The sequence below is a fragment of the Oncorhynchus nerka genome, linkage group LG4 (assembly GCF_034236695.1).
Source record: "Oncorhynchus nerka isolate Pitt River linkage group LG4, Oner_Uvic_2.0, whole genome shotgun sequence".
In the NCBI taxonomy this organism is placed as follows: Eukaryota; Metazoa; Chordata; class Actinopteri; order Salmoniformes; family Salmonidae; genus Oncorhynchus; species Oncorhynchus nerka.
The window spans coordinates 87,918,690-87,941,675 of NC_088399.1; the positions used below are offsets into that span (position 1 = coordinate 87,918,690).

Consider the following 22,986-nt stretch of genomic DNA (forward strand, 5'->3'; position numbering starts at 1 on the left):
AAGGGATCTCGTTCTAAAAATCTACGCATCTTAATGGCTCATTCACTGTCAATTGTAAATATATTAAGGCGGGCTCAATGCATTAGCATTTGTAGTTTTATGTTCTCACCGATTTCATCGTCTGTTAAGCAAATTCGTGTCTATGAGTGGACTTTGAGCAAAAACACATGTTTATTAATAATAATTCACATATTTAATAGGGATTTTTTATAATGACTTAATCCAAAACTATTAAAACGGTGCGCCACTTAGCAGTACATAAATAACTTCAACTCCCGAAGTCCTCGTCGGTTCACTTCAGGACGACAGAGCGAGCCGCCGTAGAATCTCATACAAACTATCGCTCCTCCTGAATCAACCGAATGTTGACGTTTACAACAGGGACTGCAGCCCGCTCCGCTACAGCTTGCTGACAACACGGGCTGGACTTTCCAGCCGAGACTTGAGGGAGAAACGTCTAGTGCAATTCCAGCAAGATAAGGTTGAATGTATCAAATTTCGGAAATTTCGGAGTCCCAATGATGACAGGCAGGACAAGGAGATCAACCATCGGCCCCACGCCAGCGGGGGGCAATTCGAAACAAGCCAATGGCAGCAAGCAGACCAGCGCAGGGGAAAAAACGCCAAGCCATCCGAGCCACAGCAACGGGAAGGTGAAGAAGGAAAAACAGGTGCACGAGCCGGTCAGGACACCACAGGAGAGGAGTACAATCTGCGAAAGACTCAGGTAAAGCATGACACAGAAGCATAACACACCGTAGAGCACAACACACGGCTTTTTGAGCTCACAGACACGTCTTCAATCCCATGTCTTCAGTTCTAGCTGCCTGCCACTGATCTTTTGTCACTCAAAATGTTAAAATGCATTGAAGGCCTTTGGTATTAACTATAGGTTCCTCATAATATGAGGCCAAAGACTAATCAGCCAGGTATGTTCTCTTTGCTTAGCTACGTGTTTGAGAGAAATCTAGGCCACATGTCTATAGGCTACATTTGCAGATCAGGTAGCTATTCTGCAGTGAATTTAAATGTGCTACACCAGTGGCTGTACACCATTCAGTGATCCTCAATCTTGGTCCTGGCTGGATGATGCACAACAAAGTGTGTTGATTCAACTAATCAACTCCTTATTACTGGCTCCCCAGCTGCCATGTCCTCCAGGAGTCCCTGCTCAGCTCAGCCAGTGGATACAGTAACTATAGAGGCATCCTCAACTGGTGTGTGGTCATGCTGGTAAGTGCTAGCCTGCCTTCTGTGCATATTAAATTGTCATCCACCTCTATGATTAAGGAAATATGGACATGTACACACCATAGAAATTGAATGATTAATAATTATATTTATATGGTACACACTAAAAAAAATATATATATATATATTTAAATGGGGGGGGGTCTGATGTGATTAATAAGGAGCATGCTGCACTTGATGCACTCTTTTTCTTCCAATTATTGATAAGCATGCGCCTATTAAGAAACTGACTGCTAGAAGTGTTAAGGCCCTGTAGATTGATGAGGAATTGAAAAGATGTATGGTTAGGTGGGACGATGCAAAAGGAGTTCATATCTGATTGGCAAATTTACTGTAAAATTGAGAAATGATGTGACTAAACTGAACAAAAAAAAGATTGTCTTATGAAACCAAAATAATTCACAATGTATGATGGGAAAAAGTGTTGGAATACTTTAAATTAAACGAAGGGCAGAAAGCCATTCAACTCCACCATTCATTGAATCACATGGCTTATTCATAACAAAACCTTCTGATGTTGCCAATTACTTTAATGACTTTCTCTGGCAAACTTAGGCATGAAATGACAACAACATATTCATGCATTAAAAAACAACTAATAATGAAAGAAAAGCATTGTAATTTAGAATTTTATAAAGTTAGTGGAAAAGTTGTCCATCAATAATGAGAAACCACTTAGTTAGTATAGACAACTTAGATGAAAAGCTACTGAGAATAGTAGTGAAATATATTGCCTCATATATAATTTTTTATTTAATTTATTATTAACCATGTTTGTCCTCAGACCTGGAGGGAAGCCAAAGTCATTCCACTACCCAAGAATGGTAAAGTCCACTTTACTGGCTCTAACAGCTGACCAATCAGCTTACAGCAAACTTCTGGGAAAATTAGTTTTTTACCAGATACAATGCTATTTCTTTGTAAACAAACTAACAGACTTTCAGCCTGCTTATAGAGCAGGGCACTCAACATGTACTGCACTGACAAAAAATGACTGATTGGTTGAAATAATTTGATAATAAGAAGATTGTGGAAGCTGTACTGTTAGATTTCATTATAGCCTTTGATATAATTGACCACAACTTGTTTAAACCTCAGCTCTGAATCCACGATATGGCAATATTTCTAATATAACACAGGGTTTTCTTTAAAAAATGTAATTGTGTGGTGTACTGCAGGGCAGCTCTCTTGGCCCTCTACTCTTTTCTATATTTACTAATGACCTGCAACTGGCATTAAGCAAAGCCAGTGTTTCTACTAGGGTTTCCGTTAGCAGGTAATAGCTGGCTTTTGTCTATTTAAAAAAAAATATATATTTATTAAGAAAAGCTGATAAATAAAATTGCCACCGGCAAGGTGTCCGGGAGAAGTACAAATCCCATTGCTTTTTAACCTTTTCATTGATGGAAATTGATTTGACTGGTCATGCTTATTGGTCTGTAGGTTAATTTGCATAATTTAGTGGAATTAAATTGGCATGTGTGTACAGTATATTTGTTATGTATCTTATTTATCACGTGTACAGATACAGAACCTTTGAGTGCAAAATCTGTCATGAGAGCTGTCAAAAAAGGGCATGAGAGCTGCTGCTACAGCATCTTTTGGTGCTTTCAAGACAACTGGGAACTCTGAAAAATACAAGGTTAAATCATGACTTCAGTGATCTTCAGGTCGGAAAGTCGGGGCCCTAGAAAGAGGCCAGAGTTCCCGAGTTGGAATTGCGAGTTGGATGACCGTTAAAAATGCATCAGACCTATTGCTTTTTAATGTTAAAAAAAATAAAATAATGTTTGCTAGGCCTACTGGCTGTATGAATTTGGAATCTATAGTCTCAACTGTCCCAGAGACCGTTTAAGGAATAGGCTATTTCTTTCTCAACAAGCTGACCAATAGAATAGGTATCATAAACTTTTCTATGATAGTAGATTGACATAGGCTAGTGATTTTACTGTTCGTTACTCAGCTTGTTGGCTGAGGAAAAGTACATGTGGACAGTTATTCTGTTCAAAGTACACCAGAATTCGGTAAGAAGGACCGCACATCATTGCATCCTCGACTTGCATGTTCTGTTCATATGAGTTACCATATTCTAAATGTGATTTGTGTCATTCTGAGCACCGTGGGTGGACGTTCTAATCGGTTTAAGCACCCAATGCATATGGGTCTGGTAAATTAAAACGTTGCCGGTCAAATTTCCGGTGCCACATTTTCCGTAACGGAAATCCTGGTGTCTATGTATGCTTATGATTCAACCCTGTACGTGTCAGCAACCACTGCAGCCATAAACAAAGAGTTGCAGTCAGTTTTAGAATGGGTGGCCAGTAATAAACTGAACATCTCTAAAACTAAGCATTGCATATGGTGCAAATCATTCCCTAAGTTCTAGACCTCAGCTGAATCTGGTAATGAATGGTGTGTCTGTTGTGCAAATTGAGGAGACTAAATTACTTGGTGTTAACTAGGATTGTAAACGTTCATGGTCAAACCCTATTGATTCAATGGTTGTAAAGATGGGGAGGGATCTGCCTGTGATAAAGAGATGCACTTCGATCCTCTTCACTGTAATTGGAGTGATCATATCAATACTATGCATGCCAGACTCTCCTGGCTAAAAGTAAAGACTGACTGCATCACTGTTTTTTATAAGCAACATTAATGTGTTAAATTCAAAATGGTTGACATAGTCAACTTGCACACAGCGCTGACACACCAGTGGTCTTTTCACAGTTCCCAAATCCAGGACCCCAAAAATTCAGGACAAATTCAAGAAAACATGCAGTATTATATAGTCATGATTGCATGGAACTCACTTCCAGCTCAGATTTTGCAGATAAACAACAAACCTGGTTTTAAAAAAACTGATAAAAACAACACCTCGCGGCTCAACGCCTCTCCCCTATTTGACATAGATATTTTGTGTGTATGTACTGATATGTAGGCTGTGTGGCATTGTGTTTTTAAATGTATGGGGTTCTGTCCTTGACCTGCTTTTGTCTATTAATGTTCATTATTATGACATGTTCTGTGTGGACCCCAAGGAAGAGTAGCGCCTGCTTTCCCAGCAGCCAATGGGATCCAAATAAACTACCAAATCTAGGCCTGGGATTATGCCCCTGTTTTGCCACTGAAATGGTCTAGACCTATTTATGCTTAAAACGCTTAGATCAGGTGATTATTCTGTGAAAAAGGTGTTTTGAAGACAGACATTCAGAAGTAGGCCACTGCTACATTTTCATAGAGCAGGCTGTGCAGAAGCCTCTGGTTACCCTGTGAACCACCATCACTCCGTGGTCTTTGATCTATTTCAGCTGGAAGCCAGTTGCGGTAGGAGAGGTGCCCTGAGGTTAGAGCCACAGAGAGAATATAGTGATGCTGCTGGTAACAGAGCAGCTATAGTGGGGCTATTCAAATCAATCTGCATGGACCCATATTGTCTTTTTTAGACTCTGGAACTCAGACTGAAATTTTTTTGAATACTCTTCTGTCAATCAGGGCATTGATTGGATCTGTGCAGACTGAACTCTGATCAACTTTGAGGATGGATGGTTGGTTATCTTTCTCAGTAGGCCTACATTTCTTCTTTCCTGCCAATAGCTGCAGTTGGTCTGCCTATCTCAGCTAGGTATCAAAACAACTCAGCTTCTCTTGTGCTGTTGTCTACACAGTGAGAATCATGCATACAGTAGTTAACTGTTGTAACTCAACAGTGTGGTCATTTCTTTTCAGTGCTGTCTCTCAATAGCAATAGTAAACATGATGTTTATCCATGCTACGCCTGTGCATGGCAAACATTAAATGATTATCTGTTTGATAAGAGAATAAGGAACTCGTCCCTTCCCGCCTCACATTTTATTATGAGAGAGAAGTGTTATGTGAGCTATGAAAGGACTTAGGACGAGAGCCGATGCTTCTTGGCCATGTGTTATACAGCTTGCCTTATTCAACTCTCTCGCACTCACTCACCCAGCCACTCACTCACTCACTTCATCACTTTCGTGCCCTTATATCAACAAACTAAAACTTTACATTGTAGCAGTGACAGAAAAGACAGTCACCACCCCTCTCTTGACACGTTGGCAGATAGACTCTGTGGTGGGTATTTAACACTAACACGTTGTCCTCCTGTTTCTCTCAGTGAGAGGAGTCTGACAGGAGTTCTTACTCTAATCTCTCTACAATGTGTCACTTCACATATTTTGACTCCTTGTACTACTCCACCTGCCTCATGTAGCCTACTGGCAGACATGGGTCGAACAACACAGCCAAGCCAGTTTTCTGGCATAGGTCCATTAGACAAACCGGAGGTCCATTTTAGCTAGGTTTAATGCAGTCTCTGATGTTTTGATCAGTCAAGTTTGCATTGTTTAGATAAGCAAGGTGCAACCTATTTACACAGTACAAACAAGGTCTGCCTGGTATGCTAGGCTGCTGGCATTGTTACAGTAATGGAGTGGGCAATGGGCATTAGCTGTCAGTTGACTTTGCTGGGGAGGCCAAAGCACTCATGACTCCCATCAAGCGTTTGATTTGTCAGATGATGTGTTCCAGTTAATTCTGTCCCCAAGGCTAAGGTCAAGTGAGGACACAGTCTGAGGTGAGAATTTATTTCTTCCTTTGAGGATAACCATTTTCCTGTTCTCCTTCAAAAGCGTGACTGGAAGTTCAAGGGTATTTTATCGTTTTTCTGGCAGAACATGGCATTTCTAACTTGCACGGACAGAGGGGAGGAATTCTTAAATGATAATTACTGAAATGAATGCGGACAGAATCCCATTTCTTCTAGCTAAAAATAAACACCCATTTATTGCTGTTTGAAGAGAGACTGCTGGAAAAGCTTCCCGTCGTCTTCAAAGCATCTGAGCGAGAAGTCTAATTTCCAAAGCCGGTATTAATCTGTCTTTGAAACATGATCGCTATGCCATTCCCCAGAAATCATCCCTATATTCTTTGTACCGGGTAATGAATAATTATGAAATTCAAGTGGAAAATTGCTGGGAAGAGGGGATATGTGGGCTAGAAAACAGATCTAACAGCGAGGAATGTCCATAGAAATATAATTAATTTGAATGTATTTCTATGGGCATGACGTCCACTGTCCTTTTTGCAACAATCCTTTACAGATGGCTTACCACATCGTCTTACGTCAGATTCCGCCTGACAAACGTTGTGTAGGAGTGATGCCATCTGACGTAAGAAAATATCATTTCTGTCACAATGATGCCCAGCTAGTTAGAAAGGGCTTGTTCCTTTGCATGTGCTGCTTAATGTAGGCCTAACCAGGTTTCTCTTTCTATTAAAGGGCTCCTGGCCTAGGCTCCATCTATCCACTGTATGTAGGCTGTGTCAATAAACCATCAATATTGCAGTTTCCATATCTAATGGGTCATGTACACTATATATAAAAAAATATGTGGACACCCCTTCAAATTAGTGGATTTGGCTATTTCAGCCACACCCACTGTTGACAGATGTATAAAACCTAAATTGAGCACACAGCTATGCAATCTTCGTAGACAAACATTGGCAGGAGATTGGCCTTACTGAAGTGCTCTAACTTTCAACGTGGCACCGTCATAGGATGCCACCTTTCCAACAAGTTCCAACAGTTCATCACATTTCTGTCCTGCTAAAGCTGCCCTGGTCAATTAGGAAGTGCTGTTATGGTGAAGTGGAAACGTCTAGGAGCATCAATGGCTCTGCCACGACGTGGTAGGACACACAAAGCACACGGAACGGGACCGCAGAATGCTGAAGTGTGTAGCTCATAAAAGTTGTCTGTCACTCACTACCAAGTTCCAACATGCCTCTGGAAGCAACATCTAAAACCTCTTACCTTGGAATATTGAAGTCTCATGTTAAAATTAACCACCAACTTTCATATGTTCTCATGTTCTGAGCAAGGAACTCAAACGTTAGCTTTTTTTACATGGCACATATTGCACTTTTACTTCTCCAACACTTTGTTTTTGCATTATTTAAACCAAATTGAACATGTTTCAAATGGATTTTTATGTATATATTAACTTAAGTGTTAATTCAGTATTGTTGTAATTGTCATTATTACAAAAATCGGCCGATTTTAATGGGTATTGGCTTGTTTTGGTCCTCCAATAATCTGTATTGGAGTTGAAAAATCATAATCGGTCGACCTCTAGTGTAAAGCCTTCCCAGAAGAGTGGAGGCTGTTATAGTAGCAAAGGGGGGACCAACCCATGAATGTTCGACAAGCAGTTGTCCACATACATTTGGTAATGTAGTGTATAATTGATGCTTTAAAAAAAAAATATATATATATATATATATTTTTTAACCTTTTTATTTAACTAGGCAAGTCAGTTAAGAACAAATTCTTATTTTCAATGACGGCCTAGGAACAGTGGGTTAACTGCCTGTCCATTAATATGGAACATTGCTGCGGGGACTTGCTTCCAGAGTATGTGAGCGGAGTTGAGTGTTCGGAAATCCCGCTCATCGCTCATGGAGCGGTCCGCACTCCCAGGAAGAAAACTGCCACTCCAAATTGGCTCCATTCATTAAAATCACAATTTAACCAACACCCATCTATTGTTGTGGCTACATGGATCTACCATTTCATATTGAAACCAAACCATATGATTTGAATGAAAAGTATTTGAATAAACATGAACATTTAATGTAAAAGCTCACCTTTTTAAATAGGCTACGTGTCATATTCAACAGCATATAAACACTCTAAATAGTTCAGGAGCCTACAAATAAACACATTGTGAGTGTGACACACTAGGCTGGTAGGGAGTCGGGGACATTAGGTCCTCAGCATTTAAACAACATTTCTTTGTATTAAATAATTTTATAGCCTTGAAATAAATTTGTCTGTGGCTTCAGGCTCATGCGAAGATGCCTGGAGAGCAGGCCTGCAGCGGAGAATATCCTCTCCGTACTTGCAGAGCTGCTAGGGATGCTGAACACCCTTTTGGCCAGAGCTTGTTTTACATATATATTTAATTAGAGATTTTTCTACTCTCTGAATGGGTCTCTTGGTCTTTTTTTTCACGGGCCTTTTCGGAACGGGTCTTACTATCCTCGAGTCCATTCGGAACGGGTCTTACTATCCTCGAGTCCATTCGGAAACGGGTCTTACTATCCTCGAGTCCATTCGGAAACGGGTCTTACTATCCTCGAGTCCATTCGGAAACGGGTCTTACTATCCTCGAGTCCATTCGGAAACGGGTCTCCTTTAAAAAAAGAATAAGTTATGCATATCGGATTGTGTGGGAAAGCGGGGTCCATTTGGGAAGGGGTCAAATGTATTAGACCTGTGAAGACCTATAGCTCAAACATACAGGTAGTATTGAGTATTTTTTGGGGGGGGGCTGAGAGCAAATTTGCAGTTCAATTATATCAGATGACAGAACAGGTACATTGTGAGAAATGAGGAAAGTTAGCCTTATACATATTTATTTCACCCTTGTTGATCCCACATCTCATCTCCTGTTTGTTTTTGGAGAAATACAGGAGGAAAAACAAGCCATACTGTATCAAGTTCCTCTGCCTCGTGTGGGTTGGTCCCCAGGGTCATCTTTTGCCAGAATAGATTATCAGCCTTCATAGAAGGGAGATGATTAAGTATGGCTCATATCAATATGGGGCAGTTGACTTTGACCTGTCAAAATCAAGATGGGATCCTATCTCTGGTCCAGACTGGTATGCATTCCTCTAACTACTAAACTAACACCCTGGAACAGAAATGACTACTGATCATTGTCTTTTCCTTCATATGATTTTGTTTGTATGAATTTTGTCAATACAATAGAGGAGTTAGACATGCTCCGGAACTTTGGCGACTACTAAGTCTTTTTTGAAACCTCCCGCTTTGGGCTGGATGTGTCAACGTATAGTTCATACATATATAATCAATGAGCAGAATTACTGTCTTACCTCAATTAACCATGAAATCTCTAGTAGAAAGCAACTGTCTGTTTTTCTGGAAGCTGTGCTGCACCCTAGAAATTCGAGTTCAACCAATGAGCTTCAGCGCCACGCCATATGAGTCACAGAGGGAGAGCAACGACGTGGTGCACAAATCTGCACATAATGTGATGTAGTATGCCATTTTTAGGGACAACTTTTGGCTCATGAGTGCTACTTTCATAACTACTGGCTAAAAAGTATACAAAAGTACTGGAGAATCCCTTTAGTAAGAATGGCATAGCCTAAGTTTACTATCACAGTGTACCTTTTGATGTGAACACTCCCATATGATTTCCAATTGATAAAGCACATTAGCGCCAACAACAACAATATTGGTCGACCAAGAGTCGTCTCTTCTTTCAATCAATTGGTCAACATTTTTCAACATGTGCATTTTTATAAAGACACATTCTATGTTTGAATAAAATCAACTATATGTAGGCTACTGTGCTTGTCTGATGCTTTAAGCACAGCGATCAAATAAAAATTTATGACACACAAATTTCTAAAGAAGAGCCTAAATACTGACCCTCCTCCACTTGCTGCTTGCAGATTTTGCAGATTCAACCTTTTATAAGCTCCTGACGTTGCCGGGGAATATGCTACACCAATGTAATGTACAGGGTCATAGGCTACACCAATGTAATGTACAGGGTCATAGGCTACACCAATATAATGTACAGGGTAATATGCTACACCAATGTAATGTACAGGGTCATAGGCTACACCAATATAATGTACAGGGTAATATGCTACACCAATGTAATGTACAGGGTCATATGCTACACCAATATAATGTACAGGGTCATAGGCTACACCAATGTAATGTACAGGGTAATATGCTACACCAATGTAATGTACAGGGTCATAGGCTACACCAATGTAATGTACAGGGTCATAGGCTACACCAATGTAATGTACAGGGTCATATGCTACACCAATGTAATGTACAGGGTCATAGGCTACACCAATGTAATGTACAGGGTCATAGGCTACACCAATGTAATGTACAGGGTCAATATGCTACACCAATGTAATGTACAGGGTCATAGGCTACACCAATGTAATGTACAGGGTAATAGGCTACACCAGCGGTCGGCAACCTTTTCCATTTGGCGTGCCAAGTTATCGTACCATTTATAGGGATCTGCGTGCCAGTTATGATTTTCATTTGCACGTTTTCGTGGAACAGTTTAATTTCTAATAAGGTCATCATACAGTGGTTCTTCCTTTTAAAGTTACGAGTTTATGCTGTAACCGTTTGTGGTAGATGGTGTGGTTCAATGACAGAATGCTACCATCTCAAAATCAATGTCATGGGTTTAATAAAAACTCTATGTAAATGAAAATTATACAAATCTAAAACTAACTTTTTATATGTAAAAATAGCTTCCATAAAGCCACCAAATAAAAACATTGCAGCCCACAGGTAGAAAGTATCCTGAATAAAAAATATCCTATAAATCACATTGGCTACACATGACCTATCTGCAAGGAACATGAAACATTGTATTAACTTGGTCTGCACAAAGCTTGTGCTATCAACATTGGAGAGAGCTGGAAAGATGTTAAATATTGTTTACGTTGAGAACTATTGTCATTCTAAATTAATGTAAAAACAGACTTTGTTTACTTGCTGTTTTGAGGCAAAGGAAAAAATTACTTTGAGAAGCTCCACGGTGATGTTGAGTTAAGACAATTGGAAATAGTATCAGATCCCCAAATGGGAACATTTATAAGCCTATATTTGTGCGTAGGCCAGGTATGTGGCAGGGTCTGCAGACAATCACAGATTACAAAGGGAAAACCAGCCACGTCGTAGAGACCGTGAGACCGTCATGCTCCCATGGCCGACATGAGTAAGACATTTAACAGTGTTAACCATCGCAAGGCTGTCTGCTCAGACGGCATCCCTAGCCGCGTCCTCAGAGCATGCGCAGACCAGCTGGCTGGAGTGTTTACGGACATTCAATCTCTCACTATCCCAGTCTGCTGTCCCCACTTGCTTCAAGATGTCCACCATTGTTCCTGTCCCCAAGAAAGCAAAGGTCACTGAAATAAATGACTATCGCCCAGTAGCACTCACTTCCGTCATCATGAAGTGCTTTGAGAGGCTAGTTAAGGATCATGTCACCTCTTTACCCGACACCCTAGACCCATTTCAATTTCCTTACCACTCCAATAGATTCACAGATGGTGTCTTTGACATCACACTGCCCTATCCCATCTGGACGAGGAATACCTACATCAGAATACTGTTCATTGACTATAGCTCAGCATTCAACACCATAGTACCCTCCAAGCTTATCATTAAGCTTGAGGCCCTGAGTCTGAACCCCGTCCTGTGCAACTGGGTACTGGACTTCCTGACGGGCCGCCCCCCCAGGTGGCGAAGGTAGGAAACAACCTCTCCACTTCGCTGATCCTCAAGGGTGCGTTCTCAACCCCCTCCTGTTCACCCAAGACTGCGTGGCCATGCACACCTCCAACTCAATCATCAAGTTTGCAGATGACACAACAGTACTAGGCCTGATTACCAACAATGAGACAGCCTACAGGGAGGAGGTGTGGTGCCAGGAAAATAACCTCTCCCTCAACGTCAACAAAACGAAGGAGCTGATCGTGGACTTCAGGAAACAGCAGAGGGAGCATGCCCCTATCCACATCGACATGTCCACAGTGGAGAAGGTGGACATTTTCATGTTCTCCTGCGTACATATCACTGACAATCTGAAATGGTCCATCAACACAGACCGTGTGGTGAAGGAGGCTGAAGAAATTTGGCTTGGCCCCTAAGACCCTCAAAATTTTACAGATACACAATTGAGAGCATCCTGTCGGGCTGTATCACCACCTGCATTACCGGGGGCACACTGCCTGCCCTCCAGGACACCTACAGCACCCGATGTCACAGGAAGGCCAAAAAGATCATCAAGGACAGCAACCACCCAAGCCACGGCCTGTTCACCCCACTATCATCCAGAAGGCGAGGTCAGTACAGGTGCATCAAAGCTAGGACCAAGAGACTGAAAAACAGCTTCTCTCAAGGCCATCGGACTGTTAAATAGCCGGCTACCACCCGGTTACGTAACCCTGCACCGTAGAGGCTGCTGCCCTATGTACATAGACATGGAATCACTCATCACTTTTAATAATGTTTACATACCATTTTACTCATTTCATATGTATATACTGTGTTCTACTGTATTTAGTCAATGCCACTCAGACATTGCTCATCCTAATATTTATATATTTCTTAATTCCATTTTACATTTAGATTTGTGTATTGTTGTGAATTGTTAGATACTACTGCACTGTTGGACCTAGGAACACAAGCATATCAAATACACCCGCAATAACATCTCATAAATATATGTATGTGATAACATGTGATTTGATTTGAGGTAGGCCTAGTCTATACGTAATCAACTGTTTGTGTCCTTTCTCAAGATTGACAGGAGCGTTCCAAACAGACAATTAATAAAATGACAACTCACAAATGGAATTAAATAAACTTTTTCTCACAAATGTAGCCTAGGTTATGCGTTCTGCAAACATGTCCACACCTCAATGACAACGGTAAGAGTGTAATAATAATATATTCAATGCATTAAAATCATTTTCCATAACCAAACAAACATTGTAGATTTAGAAATTATGGTAAATATACTACTGGTGTGTCATCCCCGCAGACTGAAATGGATTAGTCCACTCCGACAGGTGCCAAATATATATATTTGCCATTGATCGACAAAAAAAATGTTGGTCTACCAACCGCCTATTAACTAAACAATCGACCAGTCGACTAAATGGGGTCAGCTCTAAAGCACATTTAACATTTATATTTTCATATTTAACAAACGCTCTTATCCAGACTTACAGGAACGATTAGGGTTAAGTGCCTTGCTCAAGGGCACATTTTGATTACTGGCCCAATGCTCTTAAGCGCTAGGCTACCTGCCACACACTGATTTACAAAATCTCTTCAATTGCAGGTCTTGAGCAATGCACGCCTTTTCCTGGAGAATCTCCTAAAGTAAGTATGTGTAGCTATAGGCACCCCAAATAACTATTAGTCTAGGCTATGTTAAACTTCTATATCATCATTTGTTTATCACTGAGATCCTAACTGTATCTCCCATCACGACTGGAGATCTATTCATTTTGACCGCAGCTTCTGTAGGAAGCCTCTCATAACTATCTCCTTGTGAACAAAAATATCCATCCATGTGACTTTATTTTCTTCTCTTTCCCTCCTCTCTCTGATAGATATGGGATATTGGTGGACCCTATCCAAGTTGTTTCACTGTTCTTAAAAGACCCATATAGCTGGCCTGCACCATGCCTGGTCATTGGTATATAGCTTAAATCTGTTTCCTATTTGGCATGCTAACTGTATTATTGTGGTGCTTGTACATCTTCCAAAATCTATTTATTTGAATAGCTCATTGTCTGGCTTTTGTTGCTTAGCAACCTGCGTTTATACCTGTTTTAAAATACCATCAAGTGTTTTTCCACCAAGTGTGGGCAAATGTACTCATTTTGGAACAACATTGTAGTAATATTATACGGCTGTCTTTTGTTGAGTACCAGAGTCTGTTTTTATTTTTCCTCCCCTGCAGTCTCCAACGTGTTCATAATGGCAGCTTTGTACACGGAGCGGAGGCTATCTGTGGTGAGTGTCGTGCCATAATGTCTGGGACTAATGTGAACGATGCACTGTGAAATCTTACTAATCTCTCTGTTGCTCGTGAACACAAGCATTTCAGACATCTGTTAGCTGGAAATGGAGGGGGGCAGCATTTTCCTCTAATCAAAACCAATGTGGCTCCTCTAGCTGGTTGACAACATGGGCTGTTCTTTGTGTCTTTGGAAGGTCACTTGTTGTTTTTGGTTAGATAAGGATTATATTGTATTTCACCCTACTAATATTTTTTAGATAGGTCAGTGAAAGACTGACAGGGAAGGTGGGAGGAGAGGGGAAAGGATGTACTAGAAAGCGTGGGCTGGATCCGAACCCACAGCCTCACTGGTACCCACACTCTTACTGGTACATGTATTCTGGAGGCAGCTGTTTTAGACCACCCCAGTCCCACAGAGATCCCAAATAGTTTTAATTGTAATCCTGTGCTCAGGCCACTGTGTTAACAATTGTTTTAATTCCTGTTGCTCTGCAGGGCACCATCTCAGAGACTACTGGAACATTCCTTTACTTGGTCAATCTGACTACCCTCCTCTGTTTCCCATCAGCCACTGTGCTCACGCTGACCTCCATGACCCCAGGTGAGATGGCCTGATCGTGATGCTTACACTGCATGGTCATATACATAATCTAATGTGTCTAGGCTTCAAATATTTCTTGATCAAAAAGACTAAATACTTTTCTCAGAGTGGATGTATTTAAGAGACACAAATAGTTTTGTAAAGCTTGATGATAATAATATTTTTCTTGTCCAGCTGGTGGAGTCTTTGCCCTGGGTGTGTACACCATCCTCTTCATGAAGCTGTACTCCTATAAAGACGTTAACATGTGGTGCAGAGAGATTAGACATACCAAAGCCCGCACCCTGACCCGCTCCCATTCATGTGAGTACTACTGACCACTAATGACCAGTAGTACCACTGTGTCTAACTTTACATTTTAGTCATTTAGCAGATGCTCTTATCCAAAGCGACTTACAATTAGTGCATTCATCTTAACATAGCTTGGTGAGACAACTCATCATATCATGTACATTTTCCCTCAACAAAGTATCTATCAGCAAAGTCAGTGTTAGTGGGAAAAGACAAGTGACCTTTTTTGGGGTGGGGTGTGTCGGGGGCACCGTGGCAGTTATTTAAGATACTCTTCAAAGAGGTAGGGTTTCGGACATTTCGGGGGGGGGGGGGGGGGGGGGTAGGAAGGTTGAATACACATTCTGGATAAGTTGCAGGGGTTTGATTGCACATGCGGGGAGCCCAACCAACAGCGAGTTGTAGTAGTTTAGGCGGGAGGGTGGAGAGGAGGATCTGATGGTTCAAGTTGTCAAAGGCAGCGGATAGATCTAGGAGTATGAGGAGAGAGCGTCAGCATTGGCAGTGGAGAGGCTCTGTGATACAGAAGAGAACGGTCTCGGTTGAGTGAACCGTCTTGAAGACTGGCTGGTTAGGGTCAAGAAGATCATTCTGAGAGAGCTAACGAGAGAGTTGGTCAGAGGCGCTCACGTGTTTTTGAAAGAAAATAAATTGGGGATACCGCCCTGTAGTTTTTGACGTGAAAGGGGATCAAGTGTTGGTTTCTTGAGAAGGGAGGGGACTCTGGCCATATTTAAGTTAGAGGGTACGCAGCCAGTGGTCAAGGATGACTTGATAAGGGAAGTGCGCAATGGGAGGAGGGGAATGGGGTCAAGTGGGGTAGTTCTGTGTGAGTGGGCTCAATAGGCTTAGTGAATGAGTAGCGGACTTCGTCCACAGAGGGAGGATTCCGGAGGATGGAGAAGAGTTTCCCAGGGTTGGCGACAGAATATTTTAATTTAGAATGATAGTGGCTTTAGCAGCGGATACTGAGGAAGAGAAGGTAGAGAGGAGGGAGTGGAAGGATGATAGGTCCTCCGGTAGTTTTCCTCCATTTCCGCTCAGCTGCCCGCAGTCCTGTTCTGTTAGCACGCAGTGAAGGACTCGGCAATGAAGCGGGAGGGGAAGGTCGAGCCGGCCGGGAGGAAAGGGGACAGTGAGAGTCATAAGATGCGGTAAGGGAGGAGAGTAGGGTCAAAGAGTCAGGAAACGGGAAGGACGAGGATTTAGCAGAAGGGAGAGCGGATAGGATAGAAGAGGATAAAGTAGTGGAAGAGAGTGAAGATTGCAGCGACACATGACCATCTGGGTAGGGGCTGAGTAGGAAGGGTTGATGGAGAGAAAAGGAAACTAAGTCGTTTCCAGAGACATTAAGGTGAGGTCAAGCATATTGCCTACATTGTGATTGGGGAAAGGTGTCGGTATGTTAAAGTTGCCCAGTACGATTAGTGGTGAGCCATCGTTGGGAAATTAGCTGATCAAGGTGTCAATGTCATTGTGGGCGATAGATGACAATAATGTTAAGCTTGAGAGGAGAAGTGACCGTAACTGCATGGAATTCAAATGAGTGACAGTTGAGAGAGGGGGAAAGAGAAAATCGCTATTTAAGAGAAATGAATAGCCCTGTGCCACCACCGCGACGACCAGATACTCTCGGATTATGAGAGAACAGTCAGATGACGAAAGAGCAGCTGGAGTAGCAGTGTTCTCTGGGGAAATCCATATCTCTGTCAGGGCCAAAACGTGAAGGCAATATAGGCTGAGATGAACTCCGCATACAGGTTTACCTTCATACTACCTACCTTACTTGCTGTGTGTGTGTGTAATTAGGACATAAATTAATTTAAGTAAAAGCACAAATAGCCAAAAATGTTATAGAGGTCCTTCAAATTCTACGGCTGCCATCTTTCTACAGGACACCCTCCAGAGGATAATACTCTACCTGGTTGACATTATTGGTATTTGTGATCTTTACTCCAGTGCCGCTAGTGTAATTAAGTCAACTGGATAGCATCGCCAAATTAGAATGTTGACATACTCACTCTCACACACAGCTCTGGGTCTTCTCTCAATTTGCACCCTCGATAACACGGATGCTGGCTGAGATCTGATTGGCTATCCCAAGATAATTACACTGACCTCTCCAAAATGCATGTGATGTGAGGAGAAATAGACGGGTATTTAATTAGCTGTATTGAGTAACTTCTGTGACCTGTTTATTTGGCTGGGCTGTTGTTTACTGCGAAAAGCTTTCAGCGTTTGTTTAAATATGTATATTTTGCCCCCTGAATAAATACGAACACACACACACAGATGATTAGATGCACCCTCATGTATGCAGCAATGTCACACTTTCTGAAAAGTTACTGTTCTGCCATCGCCATCTATTGGTTGTATAGAAGTACTGCTGTCAGAAATAATACTTTTTTTCCATCCACACTTTCTATGCCCCCATAGGTCCATCTGTGGCCCAGTCAAATGGATCAGCTGTACATTCTCATGTGTCCTACCCTGGGAATCTCACACACAGAGGTCAGAACCGAAAGAGATGCAGAACATAATGACTAGTAGCTAGTTGCAATGTACAGTTGGGAAAAAGAAAATCAATCCATAAAATCCAAATAAACTATTTTTTACATACAAAATTCTTGAAAAGACAATGTGTAAGATGAATGAATTTATTGTGTGTTTTCGCTGTCCTCCCTCCACAGATATATATTACTTTGTGTTTGCCCCAACACTCTGCTATGAGCTGAACTTCCCCCGGTCACCACGGATACGCAAGAGCTTCCTGTTGAGGAGACTCTTTGAGATGGTGAGGTCAAAGATCATATCAGGAAAACAGAGCTGTGCTATTTACATACATACACCCTAAATAATACACAGTGCGATCATGAAAACATATTTTAAAGGGCCAATTCGCAGTTAGTGTTTTTCCCCACAACTGTTTCAGTAAAAAGCTGAGAGATGGGACTGGAGATATGTAATCACTCTCAAATTCATAGATGCAAGAACGTCCCATCCATGTTATTTTTTGACCATGTTTTGAGGCTATGCAGTGTTTGTTTGCATTCACTTTGTTCACAAACATTGGACTAAAACAAACTAATCTCATGAGGCATTTATTAAGTTACATCCTTCAAGAATCAATGGGTACATATCTATTTTTTTGATTTATGATGTCGCAACTGCTGATTGCCCCTTTTAATACATTTTAAAGATGCTGTGTCATCTAAAAACGGATCTAAAATCTTTTCCAGCTTTTCTTCATACAGTTACTGATTGGATTGGTACAACAGGTACGTTCTTGATGTGTTATCCATACTGACATTACCTTAGTTACTATTTGGTGTATTTTCACTCATCAAACCAGATTAAAATGATTTTGATTAATGGGTGACTTTATTATCACAAGATACACTTTTATGTTAACCATGTCTCACAGATGCACTAATCTAGATGTTATTCTTCTTCAGTGGATAGTGCCGACGATTCAGAATTCCATGAAACCATTCCAGGTAAATATTAACATCTGTTGTCTGTTGGACTCCTGTCTATTCAACTGCTCCATTCCTTTGTACTTGGGGGGTGACTTCGTTTCATGTACCCTCTATGGCAGGATATGGACTTTTCCAGAATGATGGAGCGCATGTTGAAACTGGCTGTGAGTACAAATACAGACCCCATAACCTAAACCCATGTCTCCATTAGGGCTGTACCTGCCCCCCCCCCCCCCCAAAAAAAATAATATTAAATTGACAAAGTAGATTCCCCCATAAATAGACTGTTTTAATAAAAATCAACTACACCGAACAAAAATATAAACACAAAATGTAAAGTGTTGGTCCCATGTTTCATGAGCTGAAATAAAAAATCCCAGAAATGTTCTATACGCACAAAAAGCTTATTTCTGTCAAATTTTGTGTACAAATCTGTTAACACCCTTGTTAGTGAGCATTTCTCCTTTGCCAAGATATTCCATCCATCTGACAGGTGTGGCATATCAAGAAGCTGATTAAACAGCATGATCACAGGTGCACCTTGTGCTGGGAACAATAAGGCCACTTTAACATGTGCAGTTTTGTCACATAATGCCACAGATGTCTCAAGTTTTGAGGGAGTGTGCAATTGGCATGCTGACTGGAGGAATGTCCACCAGATAAATTGAGGAGTATTTCTGTCTGTAATAATAAAGCCCTTTTGTGGGGGAAAACTCATTCTGATTGGCTGGGTCTGGCTGCCAAGTGGGTGGTCCTATGCACCCCTGCCCAGTCATGTGAAATACATAGATTAGGGCCTAATTCATTTATTTCAATTGACTCAATTCCTTATATAAACTGTAACTCAGTAAAGTCTTTGAAAATGTTGCATGTTGTATTTTTGTTCAGTATATATGTACTGAGTTTGACTAATGCTTTAAGGACACTGTTTGATGAAATAATATGCACCAATGTGTTATTTCATCAAATATATACAACACATACATACAGTACCGTTCAAAAGTTTGGACACACCTACTCATTCAAGGGTTTTTATTTTCACTATGTTCTACATTGTAGAATAAAAGTGAAGACATGAACTATGAAGTAACACGTATGGAATCATGTAGTTAAAAAAAAAAGTTAAATGCCAAGTGTGCAAAGCTGTCAAAGGAAAAGGGTGGCTACTCTGAAGAATCTCAAATAAAATATTTGGTTACTACATAATTCCATAGCTTTGATTTCTTTACTATTATTCTACAATATAGTACAAATAAATAAAAAGCCTTGAATGAGTAGGTGTCCAAACTTGTGACTGGTACTGTATGTACATAATCCTTCATGTCCAGACTGTCTAATGGCACAAGGCTTCCTCTCCTCTCCCCTCTACCCCAACAGGTTCCCAATCATTTAATCTGGCTCATCTTTTTCTATTGGTTTTTCCACTCTTCCATGAACTTCGTAGCTGAGCTGATGCAGTTTGGAGACAGGGAGTTTTACCGGGACTGGTGGTAAGTGGATGTTGATTTCCAGTTAGCTTTGTATTTGTTTTTAGTTGGTGTTATTCGTGCAGTGATACCATGTGAATTGTACCATGTGTTTGGGTTACATGTAGTGATGGATGTATTACTAAAATAGCTTAGTCAAAAAAATATGTTTTACTTCGAGCGAGGCTGCCCTGCACATCCTTTCCCTCCATGTCATATACAGTTGCAACTTTGTCTCTCTGAGCCAGTCACATGTTGTTTTGTAGGAACTCTGAGACGGTCACTTACTTCTGGTCTAACTGGAACATTCCTGTGCACAAGTGGTGCCTCCGGTGAGTAGGAGTTGAAGAAATAACATTTATTGGAACAATACCACCACCTACAGCACTGACTTTATGGCAGTGTGTGTGTTCACTAAGTGCCGTAACCTTCTGTGACATAACGGATGGTTTTAAGATCTACTGTAAAGTACACTCTTGGTTACTGTCTACAGTTCCAAACTAATAAATAATTTATTTTCATCATCCGTTCTCCACAGCCACTTTTACAAGCCCATCATGAGGAGGGGAGTGAATAAGTGGGTCGCCCAGACGGCCGTCTTCCTGGTCTCCGCCTTTTTTCACGAGGTTCGTGTGGGTGGCTGTCATCGAACACTGACTCATGGTTTCACACTTGACTTACCTGATTTTACATTTCAGTGTTAAAGGCTGCACTGTGTAATAGTCCTCCTCCCTCTCTTTCAGTACTTGGTGAGCGTTCCTCTGAAAATGTTCAGACTGTGGGCGTTTATGGGCATGATGTCTCAGGTCAGACAACCTTTTCATTATCAAACAGTGGATTTGGGTGACATGGTCCTTTGTTAATGGTTACACACACAGGTTTTTAAAGGACCTGGCTTTAGAGTTCAAGGACGGTTTCCCCCTAAAACTGACCTTTTCAGATCCCACTCGCCTGGTTTGTCGGCCGCTTCCTGAGAGGTAACCATGGCAACGCTGCGGTCTGGATCTCGCTCATCATTGGCCAGCCCGTCGCCGTGCTGATGTACGTCCATGACTACTATGTAATACATTACATGTCACAATCATGAACAGTTGGTCGCAAGCAGAGGAGCAATACATTATACTAAAGGACAAATTGAATGTCAAATGTTTACTTTGAAAGGGAAATATATTATATGAAGCTTGACTGAATTACTAATAGTAAATAGTTTGGCCTCCAGAAACAATTTCTCTAATGCACTTATACATCAGAGAGACTTGGCTCCCGTCCTATATCATTGCTGTGAAACACTGCCCTGACAAAACTAGAGAACATTTGTAGGCCTTTTCTCGGTTTCTTACTTAGTCTACAATTATGAAGATCAACGCAGACATTCCTATAGATAAACCTTAATATCGAAGTGCTGCTTTTTCTCATGCGTTTGACACGTCTTTTTTGCCTTTGATTAAATGACCTGAGTATTTTATTTGAAGTTGTGTGAACTCATGTGGCTGCAGTAATAACCAGTCACATGTATTGTGCATAAGTCAAGCCAAATCTGTTATTACACTTGTGAAACTGTAATGTGTTTGCACTACACTGCATGCTGTTTGCTAATAAATGTTTTTTTTTTGCTATAATCTTTGTAAATTATATAAATGGAACTGGTGGAGTTGTTGCACATGCAGCTAAGACAAATATGGAAATGTCTGTTCTACTCCATTACAACCAACTAATTGCAGCATTACCGCAAGTAGAAGGGGGAGAAAGTAAGGAACTTGTCTGTCAGCACTGCGTTAAAGACAAAGTACACCAGTTTCATTTTAAGGACCTAGAAAAGTACAGCCTGTGCCATATATTGCAAAATAGCTAGAAAGAGATTTAATGTACCGATTCCATGGCACATGTTTATGAACTGATACACACAACGCCGGATTCAAAACTTTGTTTTTCAATTCAAATGATTTATACAAAATTCTTGCAACCCAATAGAATGTTATAGGGGATACAACCATCCCAGCTCTGCATAATGTGCGGCGAAGAGACAATCATTATCATTTGTTTTGGTACTGTCCATATGTAGCTTGTTTTTGGTCACAGGTTCAGGAATGGCTGAGTTAACTCCCCCAGGTAAATGTTGTGATTTAACTCAGCAAATAGCACTACTGGGTGATTATAAAGTCAGTCATATCGATCATTAATAACACTCTTGGCAACAAAAAAAAATTCAAATGTGTAAACTGAGAAGAGAAAAGGTTCAGAACTTTGAAACAGCACAGTTAAAATATGGAAAATAAATCAAAACTGGATGGTGAGATAGCTGGGAGGGGTTGAGTGTAGTTGAAGGGGGGGGGGGCTAAAAGTGTATAAGCTGGAAGTAGAAGCCTAAACAGTTGTTCATTGGTTTCCTCCAATTAGGGAAGGGGTGGTAGAGTTAGGAGGAAAATATATATTTACCTAAAGTCAATCTGCAATAAAACTGATCTACCCCTCCCCCCAAAAAATGTACGAAATAGACTAGTGCTCTTAAGATGATATATTCAAAGTGCATCCGAGCTTAAGTACAATGTATTGTAAAATAAGTTGATGTTTTATATGCCAATATTGCCATCCTATTAAAAAGATGCTGGTGATCCAAACAGTAACAAGCATATTAATTGTTGTACCAAACATACAGTATGCATTTATCCCTTTACACCATTCCAGACCTGCACTGCAGTGATCCTTTGTGTTGTCACTAGTATACTGGAACTGTGGTCTAGTTAGCCCTCAACCCTTCATGTTCAATAGGACCGTCTATACATGCCTTTTTTCTTCAGCAAAGGGCCTACTCATTCATGCCCATGTGCCTGACATCTCTACATGAGCCACAAACCAAATCCAGCCTGTATTCTCACTTCAGAGAAACTAAAGTGCTTAGTTTCTATTGTCATGTATTGTAGAAAATAAGTATTGGTTGAGTTAAGTTTTAATTCTTTCTTTACACTTTTCATTCAGGAAGGTTGCTCATTTACAATTTCAAGATTAGTGTGTATTTGATGGGCAGGTAAGAGGTATTTTCAGAATGTGATGTTTGTTTATACTGTAACTCAACTAAAGATCTATTTTAAGCCCCCAATCTAGTGGGTGATATGTTTCTAGAACCTTGAATACCAGTGTGAAGTCAGGATTGCATATGTAGGTGAGAGTAATTGTTTTCTATGAAATAAAACCCTGCCTGTGGATCTGTAACCTGACTATTTGCTTTCTTGTACATAATGTAATAACCATGAGTTTACTATGTACAT

General features: G+C 40.9%; 1 protein-coding gene across 1 annotated transcript; it reads left to right on the plus strand.

Annotated features, from left to right (window-relative positions):
* The first annotated feature begins 277 nt into the window (after positions 1-277).
* LOC115128727 (diacylglycerol O-acyltransferase 1-like) lies at positions 278-22,930 on the plus strand. The gene is made up of 17 exons (XM_029658841.2): positions 278-727; positions 1,146-1,233; positions 13,197-13,237; positions 13,471-13,556; positions 13,824-13,876; positions 14,379-14,484; positions 14,659-14,787; positions 17,212-17,286; positions 17,466-17,569; positions 18,015-18,053; positions 18,231-18,272; positions 18,374-18,418; positions 19,632-19,744; positions 19,987-20,052; positions 20,259-20,346; positions 20,464-20,526; positions 20,661-22,930. Exons 1-17 carry the CDS (start codon positions 519-521, stop codon positions 20,805-20,807), a joined length of 1,494 nt encoding a protein of 497 aa, XP_029514701.1. The 5' UTR covers positions 278-518; the 3' UTR covers positions 20,808-22,930.
* Positions 22,931-22,986: the final 56 nt, after the last annotated feature.